We start from the raw sequence: 26,876 nt of genomic DNA, 5'->3' as shown, positions 1-26,876 counted from the left end.
TAACTTTCTTTAGGAAAACATACTTTTGTCAATCTTTCAAACAAAATGCACAGGATATTTTTTATATGCTTTCTTTAGAAGCTTTCAAAAGGAGTATGCTATGCCCAAGCAAAATATACTACATAAAAGTTATCAAAATTTTCCAATAACCTTGATGTTAGTTCAAAAAATAAAAGGTCTGGTTTGAGTGTTTGGATAAATAAGAGCACCAATTCTAGGGAACTGAGGAGCCTCCTCGTGCACAAAGAGGAGACCTCAGCTCCTGGCACTCTTCATGGAACAGGTAGCTCTGGTGGCCTTCCAGGGCATTTTTGATTTGATCAGAAGTGTGTTTGGGCCTAGAGTACATGCTGTCTCATAAGAGTTCCTTTGCCCAAAGTGGCTGTGGGCTTCCATCTAGCAGAGCAAACTGATTCCCCCATTAATTCTACAGCAATCTTCCTAAAAAAAATCTGCAGGGATTTGCAACGGTGCTGGAGTAGTTTAGCTTGTAATGAGAAATGATGAGTTATAATGCATTTTTGAACCTAACACTTTGGGGTACAGTCCATTTAACAAAAATTATTTTTAAAAATATAAAAGAGAAAGAAAAAATTTACTATTAAGTGCTAGGTCAGTTGCTATTTCAGTAACTTAGGTATTTTGCCTCCTTAAATCCTTATGATAGTTCTGAGAGGTAGATATTATTTTCTGCACATACAGTAGGGATTATAATGCTCAGAGAGTTAAGTAGCATGCACAAAGCATAAAGGAAACAGAAAAAATAAGTGGTTGTATTTGAACCTTACAGCATTAAAGAAAAGATTTATTTTTATTTATTTTTTATTGCATTTTAGGTTTTGGGGTACATGTGAAGAACATGCAAGATAGTTGCATAGGTACACACGTGGCAGTGTTTTGCTGTCTTCCTCCCCTTCACCCACATTTGGCATTTCTCCCATGCTATCCCTCCCCAGCTCCCCCCCGTCCCTCCCCCATTCCCCCCAATAGATCCCAGTGTGTAGTGCTCCCTTCCCTGTGTCCATGTGTTCTCATTGTTCATCACCCGCCTATAAGTGAGAATATGCAACATTTCATTTTCTGTTCTTGTGTCAGTTTGCTGAGAATGATGTTCTCCAGATTCATCCATGTCCCTAAAAAGGACACAAACTCATCATTTTTGATTGCTGCATAATATTCCATGGTGTATATGTGCCACATTTTCCCAGTCCAGTCTATCATCAAGGGGCATTTGGGTTGGTACCAGGTCTTTGCTATTGTAAACAGTGCTGCAATGAACATTCGTGTGCATGTGTCCTTATGCTAGACCGATTTATAGTCCTTTGGATATATACCCAGTAATGGGATTGCTGGGTCAAATGGAATTTCTATTTCTAGGTCCTTGAGGAATCGCCACACTGTCTTCCACAATGGTTGAACTAAGTTACACTCCCACCAGCAGTGTAGAAGTGTTCCTATTTCTCCACATCCTCTCCAGCATCTGTTGTCTCCAGATTTTTTAATGATCGCCATTCTAACTGGCATGAGGTGATATCTAAATGTGGTTTTGATTTGCATCTCTCTAATGACCAGTGATGATGAGCATTTGTTCATATGTTTGTTGGCCTCATGTATGTCTTCTTTTGTAAAGTGCCTGTTCATATTCTTTGCCCATTTTTGAATGGGCTTGTTTTTTTCTTGTAAATCTGTTTGAGTTATTTGTAAATCCTGGATATCAGTCCTTTGTCAGATGGGTAGACTGCAAAGATTTTTTCCCATTTTGTTGGTTGCCGATTCACTCTAGTGACTGTTTCTTTTGTCATGCAGAAGCTGTGGAGTTTGATTAGGTCCCATTTGTCTATTTTGGCTTTTTTGGCCAATGCTTTTGGTGTTTTGGTCATGAAGTCCTTGCCTATTCCTATGTCCTGAATGGTTTTGCCTAGATTTTCTTCTAGGGTTTTTTATGGTGCCGGGTCTTATGTTTAAGTCTTTAATCCATCTGGAGTTAATTTTAGTGTAAGGTCAGGAAGGGGTCCAGTTTCTGTTTTCTGCACATGGCTAGCCAGTTTTCCCAACACCATTTATTAAACAGGGAATCCTTTCCCCATTGCTTGTTTTTGTCAGGTTTATCAAAGATTGTATGGTTGTAGATATGTTGTGTTGACTCCGATGCCTCTGTTCTGTTCCATTGGTCTATATCTCTGTTTTGGTACCAGTACCATGCTGTTTTGATTATTTTAGCCTTGTAGTATAGTTTGAAGTCTGGTAGCATGATGCCTCCTGCTGTGTTCTTTTTGCTTATAATTGACTTGGCTATGCGGGCTCCCTTTTGGTTCCATATGAAGTTCAAGGTGGTTTTTTCCAGTTCAACATATGCAAGTCTATAAACGTAATTCACCTCATAAACAGAACCAAAAACAAAAACCACATGATTATCTCAATTGACGCAGAGAAGGCATTTGGCAAAATTCAACAGCCCTTTATGCTAAAAACCCTCAATAAACTCAGTATTGATGGAACGTATCTCAAAATAATAAAAGCTATTTATGACAAACCAACAGCCAATATCATACTGAATGGGCAAAAACTGGAAGCATTCCCTTTGAAACCTGGCACTAGACAAGGATGCCCTCTCTCACCACTCCTATTCAATATAGTACTGGAAGTTCTAGCCAGAGCAATCAGGCAAGAAAAAGAAATAAAGGGTAATCAAATAGGAAAGGAGGAAGCCAAATTGTCTCTATTTGCAGACGACATGATAGTATATCTAGAAGACCCCATCATCTCAGCCCAAAAACTCCTGAAACTGATAAGCAACTTCAGAAAAGTCTCAGGATATAAAATCAATGTGCAAAAATCACAAGCATTTCTATACACCAATAACAGACTTAAAGAGAGCCAAATCAAGAACAAACTGCCATTCACAATTGCTACAAAGAGAATAAAATACCTAGGAATACAACTTACAAGGAACATAAGGGACCTCTTCAAGGAAAACTACAAACCACTGCTCAACGAAATAAGAGAGGACACAAACAGATGGAGAAACATTCCATGTTCATGGTTAGAAAGAATCAATATCATGAAAATGGCTATACTGCCCAAAGTAATTTACAGAATCAACGCTATCCCCATCAAGCTACCATTGACTTTCTTCACAGAACTGGAAAAGACTTATTTAAAGTGAAGACACCAATGTGCTTTGAAATATTACTCACTAGCACCAGGATGTATTATTGGCTAAAATGAGTTAAAATTCACTTATTTTGACTAAAGCTTCTGATCTTTTACTACTGTTAACAAAAAAATCTTATAAAAATTTCTCAATATATTGATGTTCTACCTCAGCAATTCAAAATAGTTTCCCCTTTTAAAAATTATTCATTTATATAGTTAAAAAATCTCACAAAAAGGAGTGTACCATAGAACCAACAGAATTTGTATCAAAGGAGCCAGAGTTGTTCTTTTGTCATAATCAATCAAACTTAGTACAGGAAATTTATTGAATCAAGTTTTTACAAGGGGCTCAGGATAAAAGATAAATATGAGTCTACAGTCAAGAAGATCACTTGACTGTAGGGAAAGGACATAATATCAAATTATTGCTATAATACAATTTGATAAATGCTAGGAAATGCATGTATGCAGAAGAGTAAGGCAGAAGATTCTGTCAGAATTGCTGAATCTTGAATTCTAAAGGAGGGACTGGAGATCTCCTGGTGGACATTATAGGGATATACCTTTCAAGCACAGGAAATAACATAAGTCACGCAACTGCGTAAAGCTGCCAAAATATCTGACTGGCTAATCTATACAGCATAAGTTTGGCCGTGAGGCAAGACAGGCAGGGAAGATGAATGGGGTCTTGGTAAAGAAGTCCTTGTATTTCAGAATATTGAATATGAATTCTGACCTATAAGCAAAGGGCATACAGAGTATGTACCTAATACCATGAAGCCCTGAATCCTAAAAGTCCCTACAACTTGCATCACCTCTTCTAAGCAAAGCAGCCCACCATTTCTTTGGGGATCCATGCTTTTCATCATGTGACCCTGTAGGTTTGATAACAATAAAGTGGACTGAGAATCAGTGGCTGATCCAAAGGTTGGACATGGGAAAGCTATTGGCCTGAAAGGTACACAGAATGGGAAATGCAGGAATGGAGAAAAAGAGATAAATCTAAGAGATATATGTGACATGGAACTGAGAGTTCCGTTGACCAGATGGATGTGGGGAGTAAGAGTAGAAGCAGCCTAGGATGACTGTCATTTCCAGCTACCATGACTGATGCAACCAATAATCCAGACAGTGAGTACAAGAGGAGGAAAGGACTTCAGAGAATAGAAAAACAGTGTAGTTTCAGAGATCTTGAGTTAAGACACTGAAATGGCTTACAAAGAGAGCAATCATATTTTCCAAATTAAAAAAAAATCTTTTATAAGGGCATCCCAATATGCAGCTTTTGTAAAAAAAAAATAAATAAATAAATAAGGCACACATTTCAACTTGGATCTATTACTATAACTATGAAATGCTGTGTACTTTAAGTATCAATACTGATACTGAAGGTCAGTGTAATATTCATGGAATTAACCTGTGCATCATCTCATCTTTTCTCTATCCCAGTGAACAAATAAAAATGTATTCCCAGACTTAAATGAACCCCACAGTACACAATGCATGCTGTAGACTGAGGAAAGTTGGTCATGACCGCTAGAAAGTTCTTTGTCAGGATTACCCTGACCCACTTCATACTTTCTTCATATCCCAGTCAATCTTGGCCTTACCCTGCCTTGCTCTTTGGACATTCAGCTTTCAGGTTGTGCCTGGCTTCCCCTGAGGGACCTGCCTTGTCTCATCTGTCTGACTTTCACTCACTGTCATCCTCTCTTTTGGGCACTGCCTCAGGGACAAACTTCTGGGTCTATCAGTTGGCTTCAAAGTTTCATTGGTCTAGATTCATAGCATAAAGTCAAACCTTATCTCCACAATATCTAAGACATAAAAAAGATGCAACCTATAGGCACACCTGATATAGAAGGCAATATAGCTTAGTGATGAAGACTGGGGTGTGGTATCAGAAAAAAATGGGTTCAAATCTCTGGACTGCTATATATGATATAAAATCTCAAACAAGTTGCTTCAGTTCTTTAAGCCTCGCTTATAAAACAGGAATGACGATAGAAGCTGTCTCCTAGCTTTTGAGGTACTGACACAACAATACAATCATATATGGCCAGTGCTTAACCTGGTACCTAACAAAGCTCAATATTTCTCCTTCTTCTCTTCCTTCTCCTTTTCCTCATCATCGTTAATTCTCTAATATGTTCTTTGTTAGTATGAAGTCTACCAAGTTGCCATCCTCCAAAGCACCTCAGAAATGTCCCTGTCACTCTCTAGCTTGCAGTTGGAAGTTCTCTCCTTACCATTATCAGTGTTCTCATCCCTTTTGAATACCTTTGCATATAATTACTTGTTTTCATGGATTGATGACTAAATGGGACACCAACATTCAGATTCCCAACCCAACACTCACCTCATTTCCTATTTCCAGATGCTATTAGACATCTTTTACTGACTATTTAGTTGGCTCAATACACTGTGGTTTTTTTTCTTTTTCCCTGAAAGGTATTTGTTGTACACAGACAAACAGAGAAAGGAAATTTTGAAAGGAAAGAACTTTGAGGTCTAGGATCCAAAGGGGTTATTATAAACAATGGAGAGTGTTTCAAAAGAAACATTTAAAAGAGGTCAAGAAAGTACCTCCACAGAACCCTTTTCATTTATATTGTTTCAAGTAAAAGATCACATATTCAAAATGTTCCTATTAATTTTCATATGCTGCATTCACTCAGCATGTTTGACCATTTCACTTCATAATGTTTTGGCACAAAAATGTAAATAACATTGCACTTCACCTTCCCGCGTTCCCATAGTCCATTTTCCGTAATAGGGGGAAGAATACACTAACAGTCAGAAACTATGCACATTCTGCTGGTTGAAATCCAAAAGTATTTTTTTTTTAAGTTTTCTGTCACAACTTGTTCTTGGGAGTTTGCTCCTTGCCAACTCAAAACTATGATTTTCAAGAGAATACAAACCCTTTTAACAATCAGACAGGATTACTGTATCTCTGTGTCAATTTGAGTTGAAGCCCCATAATAGCATCAATTTTCGACTTCAGTTCAAGATGTGGAACCCCTGCTTTTCTACTTAAGATTTTATTTTTCTTGAAGAACTTCTGGAACATTCGTATTTGACTGTTTTTAGGAGAGAAGCCAACTTTCATTTAGTGAAAGAAGATGGGCTTTAAACACAGTTCAATTTGAGGATGCGGTACTGCTGGAAATGGTTTCCCAAGTAGCTATTTACAAAGTGTTTCACTGTGGTGATAAAGAGAAAAGGAGTGAGAAGAGAACTGGGCTCTAGTCTTGGCTCTGCTGCTAACTACCTCTATGGTTTTGGGGAAGTCATTTTTACATCTAAACCAGCTTTCTTCCAGGGCACCTCTGGGAAGACAGGGGTATTAGCTATCCTACTCTCCAAGATTCTTGAGCTTGCTGGTGTATTATACATCACGTAATTTCTTCGAGAATGAAATCTGTAAGTTTGCTTAACCCAGTGTTTCCCAAGCTTATTTTACCATGTAACCACAATTAGTATTCTATGGAACATTTACTTTGGGAAGTGCTATTCTAGGCGTATATTTAGTCACCAGAAACATATTAGCATATTGGAAAGGTTGTTTACTGAAATTCTCACAAATTCTTGTATTGTTTGATTGCTCAGTGTCTGTGGCATGAAATAAAAATTAAAGAATGAAGTTGTTTTTCTTTAGTTTTAAAAAGAACATGAAACTTCTGTTTGTGAAACTGTGGTGGATTAACTATCCTGAAAAAAATCTTCTTGACCCAGGACATTAACAAAATGTTAGAATACAGATTAAAAATATTTTAAATGTATGACTGCATTAACAAAAAAAAATAAGAAAAAATCTTTGTGGAGGGCAGGAGAAGGATGGGGAGAATACAGTACACACAGCAGATGGTAAAATAATAAGTAAGTTCTGAAGCTAGCACCTTCTCCAGGTGCATCTGCCAATACGTGCTAATCACAAGAAGAACAGAAAACATAGCTAAAGGGTTGTACATAATGAGGAGCCATATTTGTGATACCTCCATAAAGTTGGGATTCCCAAAAGTTATAACTTCAGTGAAACAATGAACTATAAATAAAAATACATCCCATGGAACAATGGCAAGAACCCCAATGCTGCATGGAGGGTATTAAATAATTTCCTTGAGAATATAACCGTAAGTCATACCTCATATAGGGTTACCGCCTGCATTCACACCACTTTAAGAGCAACAAACACTATAACATGAAATGAAGCTTAAAAAGTTGTTAGTTTGAAGTTTTGTAGGTATCTACCTGAAACAAACACAAAGGAATATGCTCTCCATCTGGGCCTCAAAGAATTCTGACAAGTAAAGTTCCAAGGAACATGACATATTAAACACACCTAGAAATAAATTACCATGAACTAGAGAAAGCAAAACAAGTAAATAAAAGAACCAGATCCTTATATAGTTCAGCTATTAGATTATCAGATCCAACATACAAATATGTTTTCAAGAGGAGGAATCAAAGTTATAAGAAAAGAAATCAGTCTATATGAATAATTATATGTGAAAACATAACTTTTAGAAATAAAAAGTAAATTATTAATTTAAAAACTCAATGCAAAGGTATAGATACAGATGAAGAGACAGTAAATTGCAAACAGTAGATTAGGTACCGCTGAAGAGACAGTGAACTGTGAAACAGAACTGAAGATAATAATCAGACTTAAAAACTATGAAAGTTAAAAGACATGAAAGGTGGGCCGGGCGTGGTGGCTCACGCCTGTAATCCCAGCACTTTGGGAGGCCAAGGCGGGTGGATCACAAGATAAAGAGATCAAGACCATCCTGGTCAACAAGGTGAAACCCCGTCTCTACTAAAAATATGAAAAATTAGCTAGGCATGGTGGCGCACGCCTGTAATCCCAGCTACTAGGGAGGCTGAGGCAGGAGAATTGCTTGAACCCAGAAGGCTGAGGTTGCGGTAAGCCGAGATCGCGCCATTGCACTCCAGCCTGGGTAACAAGAGCGAAACTCTGTCTCAAAAAAAAAAAAAAAAAAAAAAAAAAGACATGAAAGGTAAAGTAATCAGGGTTAACACACATCTAATCAGAGTTCTAGAAGGAGAAAAGAGACTATCAGCATTTGAAGAATCTTTCAGAACTGTTGACAAACATGACTTCTCAGATTCAAAAAGCCAACCAAATTATAAACAAGATAATAAAAATATAAATAAATCCATACCTAGATACATCTTACATTTAGTAAGACTGTGGAAACAAAACTAACAAGCAAACAATAACAACAAAAAATAAAGTCCAAGACAAAAATTCTAATTTAAAAGTTGAAGGAGAAAGAAAAAAGATTACCTATAAAGTAACAAAACTTAGATAGGGTGCTTTCTTCTCAACAGCAAGAATGAAGGCAGAGGCATAGATGTTACTAGTCAATGCAAATAGACTTGTATCACATCCTATAATTGTGAAAACAAAGTAAAAACTATCAGGAGCTGACCAATGAAATAACTAGAGAAAGAATGTCATTAAAATTAAGGGTAATCACCAATCATTTTTGAACTGCAGTCTCTAGGGACAGGAGTAGTGAGCTTGGCTGCCGATTTACCACATCAAAAATGCAAATTCGAATTTTTGTTGCCATCCCTCCATTTCACCTCTTCTGCAAACCCAGAGAGGTGTACCTTAGATAATCAACCAGGAATTTCATCTAGAGTCAAATTTATAAGTGTAATGCATGCAATGCCAGTAACTCATGAAATCTAATTATAGCTTTAAAAACCAGCTAAAAGAAGGCACATATGAATGTTTTATGGAGACAGTCTAAGACAGTGCTTCCTAAATGTGGATGTGCATTAGAACTACCTAAGGAGTGTTCTTAAACAATACAAATAGCTGGACTGTACCTTATCTACTGAATAGAATATCCAGCTCAGAAATCTGTATTTTTAAAAACCTCCCTAAGCAATGTTGATATATGGAAAGGTTTGGGAACAAGTTGTTTGAGGAAATTCCAGCTAGATCTAGCCTTGTGCTCCAAAGGCCCAGTACCTGATTCTTAACAGTTCTCAGTCCCATGACAACTGACATACTCAAATCAAACTGTCTTTAAAACTAACATGGGCACCAAATTACCACTCCTTAATGTATACAGCTGCCACGTGAAGCACTGACATTTATGTTCCCATGAGTGGCCCATTCTCCACCTACAGTCAACTACATGGAAGCATAATTACAAGTAGAGACTTCATTTGCATCAGAAACCATTGTCACATGGACCAGATAGCTACAGTTCCATCATATTTCATCAGCATATTTTCTTCATGGCGATTAATAGGTTGCTGGTGAATATGGAATCAGAACAAGGGGGTAAGACAAATTGAAGAACTCTTGAAATACCCTTCTCATCAAAGGAATGATTTTTAACACAAGACCAGAATATGTAGGACTTTTGACAATAACCCTGTGAACAATTTAATCTACCTTAGTATCCTGATAATGGAACTCTGAGTACATAAACAGATTGGGATGTGCACAGGTGACATTGCCCCCCCATAAAACTCCTTAACTGCTGTACTCTGCTTTAGAGTAATAGTTTAAAAAATATACACTCTTTCTTCCTGTTCTACGACACAGGCCCATGTTCATATTTCTAAAGTCCAGATATGTCTTAAGACAGATATATAAATTTAATGTGACTTTGTTTTTATTAAGTCAATGCAGCTTTGCCTGCCACAGAATAAAATAATGGCTTCTTCCATTAAATTTGCAAATTTTCTGTGGTAATGCTTTATAGTTACTCATCTTAGGCCAACCCTTGACAAATTATGTGCAGCCAGAGGATAAGATTAAAATCTTTGCTCATGATCTCCACGTGTGGGAGGGGTTACCCGAGAAAAAAGAGGGGCTAGACCAACAAAAGAGGGAAATAAGATGTGTAAGGCCAAATAGTTACTATATTTGTAGTATTCCTGATTATTCCAAAGGGAGCTTCTATCAGAAACAAATCAATTCATCTAAGTAACATGTTTATAAGAGCACGGTGGCAGCCCAGGTGAGAGCTTCAGTATATTTTTGGATTGTTTTAGCATTAGGAATTTGGACTGAAATAAGACAAAATGTAAATCTAGAAATAATATTTCCATTTTTTATTCCTTCCTGTCTTTATTAAACATTGGCCTTGATTGTAAAAACTTGCCAGCATTCTACTATTTGTTTACATGGGACCTATGGAAACAGCACAAAGCAATTTATTCCTCAAACTATCATCTTTCTCTTATAATTCTAATGTGCAACATTACGGTTATTCTTTCAAGCAGACGAAGTTGACCTAGCCAGGCAGCCCTATAGACCTCTAATCACTAGAATACATACACAGCCTCTGAATTTGCTGAATAAAATCTGTAGTGTTAGATGGCAGTTCCTGGAAATGCAAATCAGTTAGAAAGCTGTTTAAGTAAAACAGCAAGTAGAAATATTCTTTGATTTTAAGTTATTTTGTTGCTATCTTTAAGCAAAATTATTTGTCTACATTGCATTGACAGTGAAGTGTTACAAAGATAGAGCTTACAGTAATGGTTCTTTTGATGAAGACAAACTTGTGTTGCACTCATTTTAATCCAGCGGTTTTACCTTTATCATAACAACTATAATTTTTTTAATTTAAAAGGGAAAAGATACATTCTATATAAACAGCAAATGCATTTTCTGTCAAAGACAATTAATGTCTGATAGAGAAAGTTTATGAATTTTGTAAAAGAAAGGATTTTTGTTTGCTTTCTGAACGATCTTTGCAAAATCGCTCTCTCTGCTCTTTTGACATCTGTTAGCTCCTCCATATCCTGGAAGCATTAAGTGTATTATGCTTTCAGCTGCAAGCAAATAAGGACAAAGCTCAGCCACCTCGTTTTATAAATCCTTTCAATCATTTGTAATATTCTTTGACTGGCAAATAAAAGGACTGCATCAAAAAAGTAATTCAGTTCATTGCTTACAGATGAAAAGAATGCACACCAGTCATTGTCTAAAGACAGAGTATAATTCTAAAACAGATAACACTCAAGTATTTATTCATCACTTTGTAAGTTAAAGAGTTTTTAAAAAATCATTGGTAATATCTCAAATGTTTATTTTCTCAAGACAAAGTGATCAGAATTTAAATTATCACATCCATAGAAGTAAACATGTGATGACAATATTTTCGAATTATTTCAACACTTCATTTAAATTAATTTTATCTGTCTGCAAATAATTTCTGTAGTCCATACTGCTGTTTATCCTATTAGCTGTTGGAATTATTTCTCAGATCTGGGTTAGGCTTTCAGGGAAAGAAAACTCTCCTCTGCATCCTGGCTAAGTATTTAGAATACACTGAAAGCTGTATTAGTCCATTCTCATGATGCTATGAAGAAATACCCAAGACTGGGTAATTTAATAAGGAAAAAGGTTTAATTACCTCACAGTTCCACAGGGCTCAGGGGGCCTCAGGAAACTTATAATCATGGCAGAAGGAGAGGCAAACACGTCCTTCTTCAATTGGCAGCAGCAAGAAGTGCCAAATAAAAGGGGGTAAAGCCCCTTATAAAACCATCAGATCTCATGAGAACTCACTCACTAGCATGAGAACAGCAGCATGGGGGCAAGCGCCCACTGGGTCTCTCCCATGACACATGGCGAATATGGGAACTACAAATAATTCAAAATAAGATTTGGGTGGAGACACAGCCAAACTATATCGAAGTTTTACTACAGCAGTGAAAATTCATTGATTTAGAAGTTATTTGTAATACCTTCTTATCTTCCTCAAATATTTACAGATAAATCTTATTTTGAAGTCAGCTTTTGGGAGCAACCACTTCTGGCCTTGAATTTTTCCTGGGGCAATACTAATCAAGGTGACTTGGACACATTTCCTAACCCTTCTGAGCCTCCTCCTTCACACATTTGTTAACTGTGGAAATCACACTCACCACATTGGGTTTTATGAGGATTAGATGAATTGATGAGTGCAAAACCTAATGCACTGCTTTATAAACAAAAGGTACATAATAATATTAAGTCAGTTCTTTTCTACATTTTAATCCAAAGAATGATAATATAAAGTATGCTTTTTCTCTTTAGGATTTTATTTCTTGAGGCTCTTTCATAAGACTTTTTCTCAAGAACTCTATTCAAAATCCAGCCATCCCACTTCTGGGTATTTATCCAAAAGAATTGAAATCAAGATCTCAAAAGACATTAGCACCCCAATGTTCACTGCAGCACTATTCACAGTAACTAAGAAACAAACTAAATGTCCATCAATGGATGAGTGGATTAATAAAATGTATATACATACAATGGAATATTATTGACCTTAAAAAAGAAGATCATGCTACCTACCTGCTATTTGGAAGGATGTGAAAATTCGTGCCATGTGGATGAACCTTAAAGACATTATGCTAAGTGAAATAAACCAGTCACAGGATAAAGACTGCCTGATTCCCCTTCCTGAGATATCTAAAATAGTCAATTTCACAGAATCAGAGAGCAGAATGGTGATTACTGGGGCCTAAGAGGGAGGGGAATGGGAAACTGCTAATCAATGGGCATAAAGTTTCAATTATGCAAGATGAAAACTTTCTAGAGATGTGCTGTATAATATTGTTTCCATAGTTAACAGCAATTGTATTGCACACTTAAAAGTTTAAGATAGTAAATCTCACAGTAAGTTTTCTTACAATAAAATAAAATAATATTTTAAAAAGAAAAGCTTAACTCAAGAAAGTCTAGATGGCTCCCGATGATGACACCCTGTCACCAGGATTGTAATGCTGATCATGTCTTAATTCCTGTCTCCTGGCTCACTTCAAGCAGGCTCCAACTGAATGGTGACAAATATGGCAGCAAGAAGCCTGTGCTGTAATAGTTCCAATAATTATTCTAATAATTATGTGACAAACTGAAGAAGAGATAGTTTTCCCAATAATTAGATAGCATTTAAGAATTTTCTCACGTTATCTGGACCTGGTTATGTGCCTAGCCCTGGGCTGAACTCTCTGGCCAGGAGGATGTAGTAGATTCATGTTCCCTCATTGCCCAGGGGAGGTTGTATCAGGCCTGCCTGAACTGCCATGAGTAGGAGCCACAAGAGGGTCATGTGGAAAGCAAAGGCTGAGACAGACCTGAGAAATGTCTGGACTTTGAATGCAGACCCCAACCCACACAGAGATCCATCTGAAGAGAACAGAAACTATAGGCTCAACATGTTCTATCATTTCCATTTGGTCCTTCTTTATATCTTCTGTTTCTTTGCAGAGATGTTCTATTTTCTTGTTAAAACTTCCTACTTTTGTCATTGTTTTATGTGTGCTTGTAACTTCTTGTTGAAGCTTTTATATCGTAGCTGCCTTAAAACTTTTGCCAGATAATTCCAACATCTCTACAGTCTCATCACTGGCATCGTTTCCCTCCTCCCTTCAAGCTGAGATTTTCTTGGTATGAAGACTGATTTTCAATTGTATGCCTGGACATTTTGGGTGTAAGGAGACTCTGGATCTTCTGTCTTAGGAAGCCTCGTCTGATTCCATGCTGGTCAGGGAAGGGGTCCTGCCTCATATGGCAGCTGGAGGTGGAAGCCCAGGCCCCTATTGGGTCTCCACTGACACCCTGCTGCGGTGGGAATGACTCCTCAAAACTACTGGGCAGAGGTGGCACTTCGGGTTCCTCCTGGGTCTCTGCTGATACCAGAGACCTTCGTGTTCCTACCCATGTGGCTTTTATGGATACAGCAAGTGGTGGAGTGTGTGGCTTGTTACTGCTGGAAGATAACACTCCAGGCTTTCCCCCTTGGTCTCTAACACCTCACCAGCAGAGACGAGCAGGCATGCCTGTTACCACCAGGTGGGGGAGGAATTACCTTCTCCCTGTGGGTCTCTACTTTTGATGTGGACGTGGGCATCATTAATGCCAGGTAGGAATGAAGGTCTACGCTTCTCAATCTGCCTTTGCTGAAAGAGTTGGAAGTGGGGCTGCCTTTTTTTCCTGTGGTGTTTGGCTGAAGTAGGGAGGTTACTGTCTAAACGTTTTCTGTCATGCTAGCCTGCCCCTTTCCTGGTTCTTTGGCTAGAGAGAGCAGGCATTTCTTGAGGCTTTATTTTTATTTTTATTTTTGGTCAAAATTTCTTGGTTACCAGTTTCTCCAACACCCAGCTTGAGATATGTGAAGCAAAAAGAAATCCCAAAATCTTATTGTCATGTTGATCCTTAGATCAACTAGCTGATCTGCCTTCTTCTCTCTGCCTTTCTGTCTTAAATTTATCTCCAACATCTCCTTTTCTCTGAGGTCTTGGCCCCATAAGTGCTGACTGATTTAGTGTCCCTAAACCAGATCCAGAAATTGGCGCAAGCTTTAAGTCACCATTTCTGGTATCTTTATGCCATGCACCAAGAAATGGTAATGTCCTAAGCGGGGAAAGGGAAAGAGTATATAGGGCTTACTCCAATGTGTTTCCTTTCTCTTTGGGATGCTGGCCCTGGAGCCCTAACTCTCTTGGTTCCCCAGTGATTTTAAATATATTTTTTGTAGCAAATCAGTTTATTTTTGTTTCTGCCTCACATATATACACTGCATTATGATCTGAAGATAAAACAGAATTAGGAAAATAATATTTTCTAATACTTATTTCAGAATTCTAAATATACTAAAGTTGCTTTTCAAACAAAAATGAAAAGGAAAATTGAAATTAAAAAAAAAATGTAGAACTCTTTGTTCAAAATGCAGGAAACTCTATTGTTAAAGTACCAAAAAGGAAACTTTTTTCTTTTTCTTGACTTCTCATAGTGTTTTTTTTTTTAATTTGCTATTTAATTTTCTCAGAAAAGAAAAATTAAAAATTTAAATTTTCATCATAAATTTTACCATTTATCTTTATATGTATAGTGACATTCCAGTTTTAAATGCAAATATAAGAGTATTTAACTCACATGTGGAATCACTGAAATTACACAATTTATATTTCAGAGCCAGTGCATTCATATGTATTTTGTTCTGACCAGAAGCATAAAAACACTGCACAAAACTAACTAAACTGTTTGTATTTCACTTCTTGAGATATGCAAATTATACCTACAGTTTCTACACTCAGTTACTGAAGAATAAAGAATGAGTGAAAGTTTAAAAAAATAGATTTTTGAAAACTTATCCAGTTTTTCTTACTGTTCTACTGGAAGGGTTTGTGTGCTACAAACTGGTCTTCCTTATCAGAAATGAAACCCTCAGATACCGCCTTAGGATTTGCATACGATATTGTAACTAGTATTCTCTTTTCTCGTGTCTGCCCAGGACTTATAATTCAGTTCTGACAGTGGAGGCCTAAGAGTCAAGACAGATTGCATTTGTAAAGTTCAATAAAAAATGAATCAAACAGTTACTAATGGATTATTAGCTTTTCACCTGGGCTGACGTTAACCTGTGTGTACTGGTACATTCATACTGGTTACTAGAATACTAATCTATTTCATATTAATTAGTAAGTAACTGCTGTCCTGCATCACCTGTGCCCAACCTGGGATCCCACTGGAATTCTTAATGGTAACATACAGTTCAGGACACAGCTTCAGTGACACAATTCCAATGCCCTGGCCAGCACTCTGTTATTTTGAGTGAGGGGGTATGATTAACTGTTGTTAAAGTATTTTGAATACTATTCCTGTATACTTGCCTCAGTTTGTTTATTTTTTATTTATTTTATAAATTAATTATTTTTTGGTTATTTCCACAGATAACTGCTCAATATGGCTCCTTATTTGAATAATATGTAACAATATAATTAGCAAAAACATTTGGAATTGTTTCTGCTAGTATACTCTTAATTTCTAGTCTATGGATATCTTTACCTTTCATTAACGTAATTGAAATTAGACGTAATTGCCAATTTAAGACAAATCACTTATGGTAAGGCCAGCCTCACAGCTGAGATAATAAGTAATTCTTACTAATCAAAAGTGTTACATTGAATATATGAAACTAAGAACATCCTATAACACATATCTTACGGAAAAGAAGCATTAGCAAATTAGCTAATAGTGGCCATCTTTATTCTTCTATTACTCACTGAGTCATTTCCTTCCTGAACTGTGGTATCAGTGTATTATTGTCAATACACATGACTGAAATCATATACTTAAATTTCATAAGCCTTAGTCAATATTTCATTTACTGACCTTCCATAGGAAAAGTCAAGGCATTATGCAAGCTAAGATTGTTTTTTCTTTTTTCTTCTTATTTGGAGACAGGGTCTCCTGTGGTTGTCCAGGCTAAAGTACAGTAGGGCAATCATAGCTCACTGTAGCCTCAGACCCCTGGGTTCAAGCAATCCTCATCTCAGCTTCCTGAGTAGCTACGACTACAAACATGCTCCACCACCATCAGCTAATTTTGTGGTGATGGGGTCTCGCTACGTTGCCCAGGCTGGTCTTGAACTCCTTGACTCAAATGATTCTCCCACTTTGGCCTTCCAAAGTGCTGGGATTACTGGCATAAGCCACCATGCCTGGCCCTAAAATTATTTTTCTTTAAACCAAATTACAAACAGAAGCCTAATTAATAATTTTGCCAAATCGTAATACAATTATAATTCTTCACTCTGAAATCCACCAATTTAGAAGACATTATAAGCATTTTTAATACCTTAACTTTTTTTTCTTTATATGCTACATTGAAAATGGAACCATGTGCTGCAAATAAAAGAAAAAGGGAGGGACAAGAACGCCAGCTGAAAGCCAGCATTTCTTGCTGCCTGCAGAAGAAGAAAAACAAAAAGTGCTTACAGATGTATTAATATCTCCCAGCGATTATGACCATGCCTCGGAGGCTTTTCCTGGATCTACCTTAAGTTCCTGGTTACTAATTTGGTCCAGAGAAATCTCAATATCAAATGTAAGTTCTCTAACTGTGACTAAGCTTTCTTTAATAGGATTTATAAGACATAGTTATCTTTGAAGATACTGTAAGGATTAGGTTACTGGAAGACTGAAGGCTGCCAAATTGTCAAAATTCATTTCACTGAGCTAATTTAGTCATGGTTCTTATCCCTAAAGAATTAGTGAGAAAACAGATAGGCAGACCACGTTAATCTGAGAAAAGCCATCTTCTCCAGGAGTGGACAATCCAGCAGCTTATTCTCCCTAATGGAAGAAATGGTTGATATCAGTTTTGTATAGATTCTAGTTCGCTATAAGAGGCTGTTTTCCATTGATAAAATTTATGTAAAAACTGTGAAATGTATAAATGTTGGAGAAGTGTAGGAGGAAATTATGATGGCACAGACTGTGACAGTTTTGACCAGCTAAAACTAATTATTGAGCCTGCCTTGAAGGTAAATGTCTCCTGTTAAGTGGTTTCTTCAAAAATATTTTTGCTATTCATCTATTACATGCAATATTGCCTTGCATTTATGGGACCCTATAGATATATATATATTAATATTAATTACTGACAGTAGGTAAAGTTATTTATTTTACAGTGAAGACAGGGAGGATTGGCATGATTAAGTGGCTTGTTACAGGTAACAAAATACAAAAGGACAAAAGCTGTATTCTAACTCTTTGTTCATTATTTATTCTTTCCAGTTCTCCACAGTCCAGGTAGTACCTGCATCAACTATAATCACATCAAATAACAGTGTTAAACTATTCTCAAGGCATGTAAGAGTAATTTTAGCATTGTACTCATAATTGTTTTAAAATTATTTCTTCCCCAGTCCCTGCTACAGAAAACATGAACTGGAAAGAGATCAAAGGGGGTACTTTCTGGCCCAAGAGGTCAAGAATTCATGTGTATTAATAAGGGATTAGTCTACAAGAGTTCCTTCCAGAAGCAAGTGAATCTCGCCCTCTCGATGTAATCCTCAGTAATGCAGAATTTTAATGACATAAAAGTGTTAGAAATTGCTATGAGAAGAGGATGACCTAAGCAGTTCTGAGTGGCCCACTTGAAACACTGAAAATGAGAATGAAAGGAATGCTCTTAGGCCTGTCTGAGGGAGACACCATCACAGGAGCTTAAGTTTCAAAAGATGATAAAGGCATGCTGATGAGTGGAGCAGAACCAGTTTTTGATAAAGCTGTGAAACTCACCAACCCCTCACCCCTAACACACACAAAATGGCCCCAAACTACCTTCTTCTCTTTGCTGGGAAGCCATGATCAAACCATCTCGTGAATATCAATGTGCTATATTAGGTTTCTATTAGATTAAGAAAAAGGTATCACACTCAGGGTTAGAAAGATTCAGAAGCTGTGAAAGGCTTTTCCCACACAAAAATTTAGTACACGCTCATTCAACAAGTCATTGATTGAGTCATACACTCATGCTTAGCATGGAAGAATCTAAAATGATAGAGACACCATTGCCCTTTAGGAACTCAGAATTTAATAGGCTTTTTTGGTGCAAATTAGTTTTATGAGTGAGTTTAAAGGGTATAAACCAATTTTATCAGGGCCTGTAACCTACTTGGAGAGTAAACCATAGCAATTCAGGTCAAATAACTGATAAATTTCTAAAGTTCACAGCTGAGAGCAAATCTAGGATCCCAGCCTAAATAAACCTGCATGAAGTTGTAAGCACATCAACATTGGTACATTTTCTCAGTAATTCACCAATGGGACAGCAAATCAATGGCTGAAAAGGAGTATCTGAACCAACCCCCAGGCTCTCCCCCTGGGCTTCACCTACCTTTTCTCCTTCTCCCCTCTGATTCTTATGCCCTCTCCTGTGGACCCCTTAACACCCCTCCTGTTAGTGCCCTAAAATAAACAGGAACAAAATTGGTTTTACTTATTAGTTTTCATTGAAATTGGGTGAAATGTTCAGCAAAGTTTCCTTTACTGAATATTACAGGAGAACCAAAGGGAAGGAAGACTGCTATACATACAGGCAAACTAATTAAGAAAAGCTTTCTGAGCCTGTCAAAGCTAATTTGCCTGTGGGGCCAGAAAGGTCTATCTCATTCTCTATGGGATTCCCTGAAAAAGAGGTGGTCACCCTCTCAGCTCCAGGACTAAAATAATTTTTAGCAAGAGGACAAGGTAGCCTGATGTCCTCTGGCTGGCATTAGTTGGTCTCCACAGGGTAAGCTTTTGGATGTTGTGACCACCCAGAGTTTGTCACAGAAGACAGATTTCATTTTCATTTCTGGCTGGGTGTCTCTCTGGTCACCGATGCCAGGAAGAAGCTGTATGCTCAAAGTCAGCCTTCCTCAGCACAGAATTAATGGGACTCCAGTATCATCCCACCACATCATAACCACAGCGCTAACAAAGGCAGAGTCACATGGAGTTTTTCTCTCACTCATTCCTGTTAACTGAGTCCCTGTTCCAGAAAAACACATTAACTCAGGAAAGGCAACCTGTGGTTAGAAGGGTTAAAGGACTATCGTGAAAAGACCAGAATTGGTTGGACATCCAAAGATACTGTGATAAAAAAGATTCTTTATCGTAAAAAAACCGTGTTCCTCTATGCTCCTGTTGTTTTGCTAAATAAGAATGTGGCAATTTCATGAGATGAATTTAATCTGAAAAGGAGTAAGGAACAAGGCCCCCTCATACCACTTTTTTCCTTGACAGGAATGATATATTTCTCTGGATTCTCTTATTATATTTAGGCTCAAAGGATGCATGTGCTAATCCAAATATATACTGCCCTCAAACTTTTCTAGACTCTCTTTCGGTTTGAAATTAAAGACAATGACCTAAATGTGGTGGCTGCAAGAACACCCCTGCTAATTATTTTGCTAGAAATCTTTGGTTAGGAGCAAAAGAAACTTACAAAGCCCAAGTGTTTACTACCTAATTTCCTTATGTCATAGGCCACAGATCATAATCGAAATAAACTGGAATATGCTTGTAATAATAGCCTGAAAAAATGAAAAGAAACAAAGAAAAACCACTTACGTTGGCAATAAAAGTACTAAAAAACTAGAGAACTAAAAGTTACTGATGAATTGTCAGGCATATTTAAAAATTATAGATATGTAATAAATAAGGCTAAACAGAATATAATATGATTGTGTAGAAGCTTGATTCTCAATGCACATGTAGGAAGAAATAATGGACACAGTTTTAACTTTCTAGTAAAAAACAATATTTTATTAATTAACACTGTACTTCTAAAAAAATAAGGTATATGACCTTTTCCCATTTCCTGGAAACAGTTTTCTAAATACTATAGTAAATTATTTAAAAATACTGAAGAAAAATAAAGATAAAAATTACCCAAAATCTTTTCACCCAGGAAGAACTATTATTAATATCATAACATTGTCTTTAACATTTGGATATATTTCCTTCTAGACTTTTTGTGGGAGGGAGGCATACACCTCATACTATCAATTATGCAAATGCTTGAATATTACAAAACAATCTAAAAGTTGAGTTTTAGACAAATAACAAGCTCTAAGGTCCAGATAGGAAAGAAGATGAAAACAGGGACAACCGTCTGATGTTAAAAAGTCAGTTAAAGAAACTGCCTGAGAAGCTGGTAGAGTCTGCTAATTCAGTGGTAGGAAAACACTTGCCTTTGTTCCCGTAAGTTTCACTTAGCCCCTGTTACCCCCTTTTAGTGTGACTCAACCATCAGCAGACCCCTGAACTTTTTAAAAATTCTATTCATTCTCAGAAAACATGTATTCTTTCTGTTTTGGTCTGAACTCATACAACCTCCTGGCAAGTCTGAATCACAATACATGCTGTAAATTATATAGGTCCCTTATTTTAAAAATATGTCTATATAAAGGGGTGCGTGGTTACAAATGTTTGCGTGTGTGTGTGTGTGTGTGTGTGTGTGTGTGTGTGTCTTCCTTGCATTAGAGCATTTTGTCTGAGTTTGGTTCTCAGACCAGCCTCATTCCCAGTGCTGGCAGAGGGCTAATGCAGTTTTCCTGAGCCTGCAGATTCAACTGTTACTTATCTTTTATTATGATTTCCATCACTATCATTTTATTCAGGAAAAACGGTTATCAATTCTGGTGATGTCCTTTTAATTCCAATGGAATGTAACATGGAAATTTATTGTCAGAGGCCCAAGGCTAAGAATACAGAGATAATAAGAAAGCCTTAAGAATAACTATCTTGGGTATATATAAACAACACTGATACATTACGTGCATGACTAAGGAGAAGCAGCTAGCTGATACAGACTCCAAGGATCAGGAGATTGTAACTGTACATGGAGAAGAAAAGGGGAAATTAGCATTCTTCAAAAGCCCACTTGACACGAAAAATAGGTAACAAAGTTATCAACATGAGGAACCCAGTTTTTGAAGAGTGCAGGAAGATAAAATCAGATACATTGTACTTAAATTTTCTTTTGGTAAACTTTGTCATTGGAAATATTTCCTCTTCCATTTTGCAGATTTATAATGCCATTCTTTATGCTTTAATGAATTTCAAGCTGGCCCCTGAAAACTGTTTCCTCAAAATATTTAAAACTTTTCAGTGCTGGTGTTTTTAAATTTTTTAAAGGCAACAAAATAAAAAAAGAAGAAGAAGAAAGAAAAAGAAAAAAAAAAACCCACACTAGGAACTTCAAGTCCTGCCAACTTTTTCTTCCTGCCAAGTCCTATTAGTATAAATGAACGGTTTATTTTAAGAAATGCCTGATAAATTACTCTACACAATCAGTAATGAGGGTACTGTCGGCAAAGGAGAATCATTTCCAAAATTTACTTGGCATTAAGGAGCTAGTGCCTTCTAAGCTCAAACTGGGTTATGTGGCCCTAGCCCCTGTGGATTCCATAAATCTCTTTCCTCTTCTCAGCGGACAAAAGGATCAGCAGATATGGGTAGTTGCTGGGATTTTTGTGTGTCTGCTTATAGTTTTTGAAAACTAAAATAAAACATGTGATTAGCAAACTTTCCTTGTCAACAATTTCTATCAGTCTTTAGAGGATTTCTTTTCTTCTTGAACTGTGCCCCACAGGAAAATATTAAAGACTTCAAAATTTAAAAACACAAGTAAGGGCAAAACCAGAAAACAGCAGGATTATAAAAGGAAATAGTTAAAGAGCTTCACATTTCTTTCAGGACATAAACCCTCACTCAGTGCCTGATTCCCAACCAGGGTGGCTTCAGAGAACCGCAACTGTAGGGATGCAGAGGCTACGAATCACCAGCCAAAGACAAAAGCAAAGGAGGGCAACAGATGACCACTTCCAGAAGAGGATGAAAGAAAACTCCATAATTCAAAGAATCCTTAGATAAATAGAACCATTAGAGTTGCAATTAAACAACAGGAGATGCTGATGATCATCAATAGTTTCCATGCAGTTTGCCGACAGCACTGCACCTTACAGAGCCATCAGGTAAAACCCCTTGAATGTTTATTAATGAACACCCAGAAGCCAGATCTCAGAAATGAAAGACATGTGGTGGTGTCCTCTATCCCCAAGCCACTAATAGAAAACTGCCTTGTCCTGAAGCTTTATTTTTCTAAAGGGAGAGATAGGTAACATTCCTTTTGATTAATTTATGACAGCAAGCCCCAGCAAAGTTGTTGTGGGAAGAGTTTAAAACTTGAAGTCTGTTATCTGTGAAGTTTTCTTGTGCTCTTTAGAGAAATAGTATTGCAAAAGTTAATGGGCAAATAAAATAAACAAATACCTCAAATCCTCGCCCACCCTCAATTTCCCTTTGCCTACTTATAAACCCCCCAGTGATGGGCTTCTACTCCTTTTTCTGTAAGACTATTTTCCAACCACTGTCTACAAACTTCTACTTACTCTTAGCAGTGTCTGTATAATGTTTGTGCTGACCCTGCATCAAAATCTTGTTAAGCCTCCAAGTAGGAGACAAAAGTGTTTCATACAATTTATACTACTCATATTTTGTATTTAATATGTTTAAACACTAGGATCAGAGTTCAGCGTTTAATGCAATGCAGTATGTACACAAGCTGACTGAATTACAGATGAACAGAAGAGATGCTGCATACCTCCTCCAATCTTATAGCAAGAGGAAAGATATCAGCTCTGCTTAGGAAATATTTTTAAGTCCCAAGCATTCTTAGCATCATTAATAAGCAAACTTCTTAATGGTCCTTAGAGGTCATTGAGGGGAATTGATGCCCATTTTGCAGATGAGGAAACTGAGACCTGAAAAGAAGTTGGGTGAATTTTTCTAGGGCAAAGACATCAACAGAGACAGAACCAGCACCACCCAGTGCAGAATGTCAGACCCCAGACCCTTGAGCCATTCTGCCTGATCTGTTTTCCTAGGGTCACTGTTCAGAACACTACCTGCATTCTCTACAAAAGGCTGGGGTGTTTTGGTCAATGTCCATTCTAACATTGCTGAGGTGGCTGAAAGGGGGCCAAAAGGGTTGCAGAAATGAACTCTAATATTGGCTTGATTTGTACTTGGTAAAAGCCATACAGAAAATAATGGAGTGGAAAATCTCCTTATCCAAAAGACTTCATCTCACCTGCCACAGAAATATGTTTCTACAAAAAATTTATACTCCAAGGCTCTCAGGTCTAATCCCAAGTTACTAGTAAGATCACATTCCACTAAGCGGGAAGGTCAGGGTCAGAAAGGCATAAGTTTTACGCCAAGCAGTTCACTCATATCAAACCAGCTTCCTTGGCCTCCAGGTCTGTGACCCACATTGATTATTTACTGATCACTTATAGGTGCAGGGCAGGATGCCAAGGGTCCTTTCTTTGTAGCTTCACCTCACCACTGGCTGACGTGGAGCATTCTTAGATCATTATATCATGAAATAAGCCAATGGCAATAATTACAGGAAAAATGAGTGCTTCTGAAATAATTTTACTTCTGCAGGAAAAAAATAAAAGAGTAGACGAATATAAATTTTAAATGAGCTAAATATCATATTTAATTTTAAACATAACTTTAATCCTATTGTGAGCTCTTTGGAGCTAGCTTTGGAAACGGCTACTGCACTGTTACAATATTCCCCAGGTAAATCAAGTACATTGTCATGATTCTAATCTAGGCATCATCATTATATTCTCACACCTCAAGGGTGCTAAAAGCACAGGTATAATAAAGAGTCCTTAGAAGGTAGCTGTGACTTGTAAAGTCCAATTCTACAACCTCTGGCCACAGCTGAATAAAGCAATAAGGTCTTGACTCAAAGTGGTGAACCACTGGATTTCAGTCTATGTGACATTAAGATCAGAGACACTGTGTCCCAGTCCTCTCTGTGAAATTAAGAACTGGCAAGCTAAGTCACTGAGCTAGACAGCAGGGGCCACTAGAGTGGAAAGGTGGTGGGAGGCGTTGCTGGGGTGGCCACTGTGGGCTAGGCTAAGCATATGCTGAGGAGGGGAGTGACTATGAATACACAGAGGAAGCCAGCTGGGAAAGAAAGGGAAGAGTCAGGCAGAGGAACTGTGATTCAAACAAGGATGTGAGGGTGGCACAGTGCAGCCCCTGCCCTTGCTGCAGCTGGTCGCTTGGCTTCATCCAGGCACAAACTTTCAATCAATCCTCCTTCACAGGAGGCAACTTAAGTACATGTCTGTTTCTTGTAACCAAGAATGCCTTGAGAAGAAAAAGGCCCCCAAAGGAAATGACTAAAGATCTTCTGGGGTGGTCCAACCATAGCGCTGCCCAGTCCCAAGCATACCCAGCTTTCCCCAGACCCACAGCAATGCCAGGACTCCCAGTAAAGGGTACCTCCTAGTGTGGCTCCTGGTTCATTTGAGTACTTCAAGCAACTTGGTCATTTTTCCTCTAAAATCAACATGAAGTATCACTGAAATTTAATACTAATAACATTTAGATTAAAAGAATACCCAAAACAGTAAACTGATTTTAAAAAAAACATGGAAACATAAATGGGAATGTGGCCATTCACATCAGAATGTAGCTCTGATGTCTTTCTACCCTACTGCAGTAGAAACCCGTGGCCTCTCCACTAGTTGTACCTGATGGCCATGGAAAAGATAAGAATGCCCAATCTGAGGCATACCTCCATCATGTGGCTTTCCATTCAAGTTAAGCAGAAAAAAAGCAAGTAGGCAAGTTAAGCAGAAAAAAAGCAAGTAGGATTGTAACCAGGTTTTGGGGTTCAGGGAAGGCACAGCTCCACTGAGAGAATGTTTTTTTTTTTTTCCGGTTCTTGGTCTCTTGCTCACCCAAGAATGGGAGAGGGGACCACGCCGGCCATGGTGCACTCGGGAATACCGGTCCCAAAGGTTGTGCAGAAAGTGATTTATTTATGTAGAGAGAAAGACAGAAAGAAACAGCTAGCTCTCACACTGAGTGAGAAGGTTCTGAGAGAGGAAAACCAAGACGGAAAGCTCCTCTCACACTGAGTGAGAGAATCCAGAAAGGTGGAATCCAGAAGAGGAAAGATAGCTTCCACAAAGAGTTTGTGGAAGGGGATCCAAACATGGAGTCTGAAGGGGTGTGGAAGAAGGGAACTTTTAACCTGAGAGGAATTCCCACCTTCTCAAAGACCCCTGGCCAATGAAGAGTTCCTTTAAACTTCCGCTGGAATGACTGACCTTTCAGTCCTTTCCCATGCCCACGAAAATTAAACAGGAACCATTAAATCTCCCAGATGGAGAGAGATGGGGGTGGAGGGCATGGCACTGAGAAGTTCTTGCCCTTGAAACTATACCCCGCTGTGGACCCAGAAAGAGAACGCATTCCCTCAGGATCAACACCTAAAGACTAATATCTGGATCTAGGAAGAACATGCATTTCATTAGTGTTTGGTGAGCATGAATCCAAACAGCCACTATTTATGAAGATAGATAAGAGGCTATCTAGAGAAGAGAAGAAAATTCTCTCCCATCTCTACCTCTGGTACTAGGATTTTGAGTTCAAAACTTCACGGATGAGATCCCCATTACACTGTAACAGAGCTTCTAAGATCGTCAGCACCTTCTCATGCTTCACCACTCTACTGCATTAAGGTTTCAAAGAGGTCCCTGAGAAGAAAAATTAACCTTTGGCTTGGTATTTGCTACATGGGGTGTTGTTCTATAGATGGCAAATGGATTTCATCCTACTTGCTAACTCCAAATGACTGTTAGAGCCCTGTCCCAGGAAGGGTTCTCCAAAGCCAAGTGGACTCTAGGCTTGATAGAAAAGAGCCTGGGATTGATGTGCAATGTCTGGCACAGGCATGGCAGAGAAAAGAGCCAGAATGCTAGGTACCGGCCAACTTCAGCTTATAAGACTTTAATGTATAAGTGAGTGGTTAATTTAGAGGACTGCATTTGTGAGCCTAGCACAAAGAATTCAGCTTCAAATATCTCTTTGAGACAGAGGTGTCGACATTTAAAACTGAAATAATAATATACAGAAAGTAACATTGATAAAACTTATAGCTTCTAGGTTCAGAAAAAGTAAGAGCAACTAATTAATAACTATGAAACTTCCAGAAGAATATGAAAACTCAAATCCAAGAAGTAGGGTTTTTCTCATGATGCAAAAGGACCATATGATGTAAATCAAAGAGAAACAACCCTTAAAATGAATACAAATAGGGATGTAATCAGTTTGGGCTTATGTCCCAAAAAACAAACAAAAAAAGATACCAACAAAACCCCACAAAACTCAAAAAGTCTTTTAATCTAAATAAGGCTGAAATCTCCCTTCAGAATACATGTGATTTTGTTTCCTTTTCCTTATCTTGATAATTAAGAAACTGAGGTAGGGTGTAAAAGAGAAAACTAATTCAAAGGCCCCAGTGTGAATCAACAGCAGATTCTGGGTTTAGAAATAAAAGAGTTGATTTGGAGTTGAC

General features: G+C 37.7%; 1 protein-coding gene across 5 annotated transcripts in view; it reads right to left on the bottom strand.

Moving 5' to 3' along the window:
• The window catches only part of SUGCT (succinyl-CoA:glutarate-CoA transferase), a 723,305-nt gene that overhangs the window by 78,137 nt on the left and 618,292 nt on the right, over positions 1-26,876 (bottom strand). Inside the window, exon 15 of one of the 5 annotated variants that reach the window (XM_054237016.2) lies at positions 21,256-21,314. The exons of the other annotated variants lie outside the window; for them this stretch is intronic. Coding sequence (XP_054092991.2) covers positions 21,301-21,314 — 14 coding nt within the window. The 3' untranslated portion in view covers positions 21,256-21,300. The remainder of the gene's footprint in view (positions 1-21,255; positions 21,315-26,876) is intronic. 5 annotated transcript variants of the gene reach the window in all.

The sequence above is a fragment of the Callithrix jacchus genome, chromosome 11, assembly GCF_049354715.1.
Source record: "Callithrix jacchus isolate 240 chromosome 11, calJac240_pri, whole genome shotgun sequence".
NCBI classification, from domain to species: Eukaryota; Metazoa; Chordata; class Mammalia; order Primates; family Cebidae; genus Callithrix; species Callithrix jacchus.
This window is presented reverse-complemented; position numbering and strand designations above follow the sequence as displayed.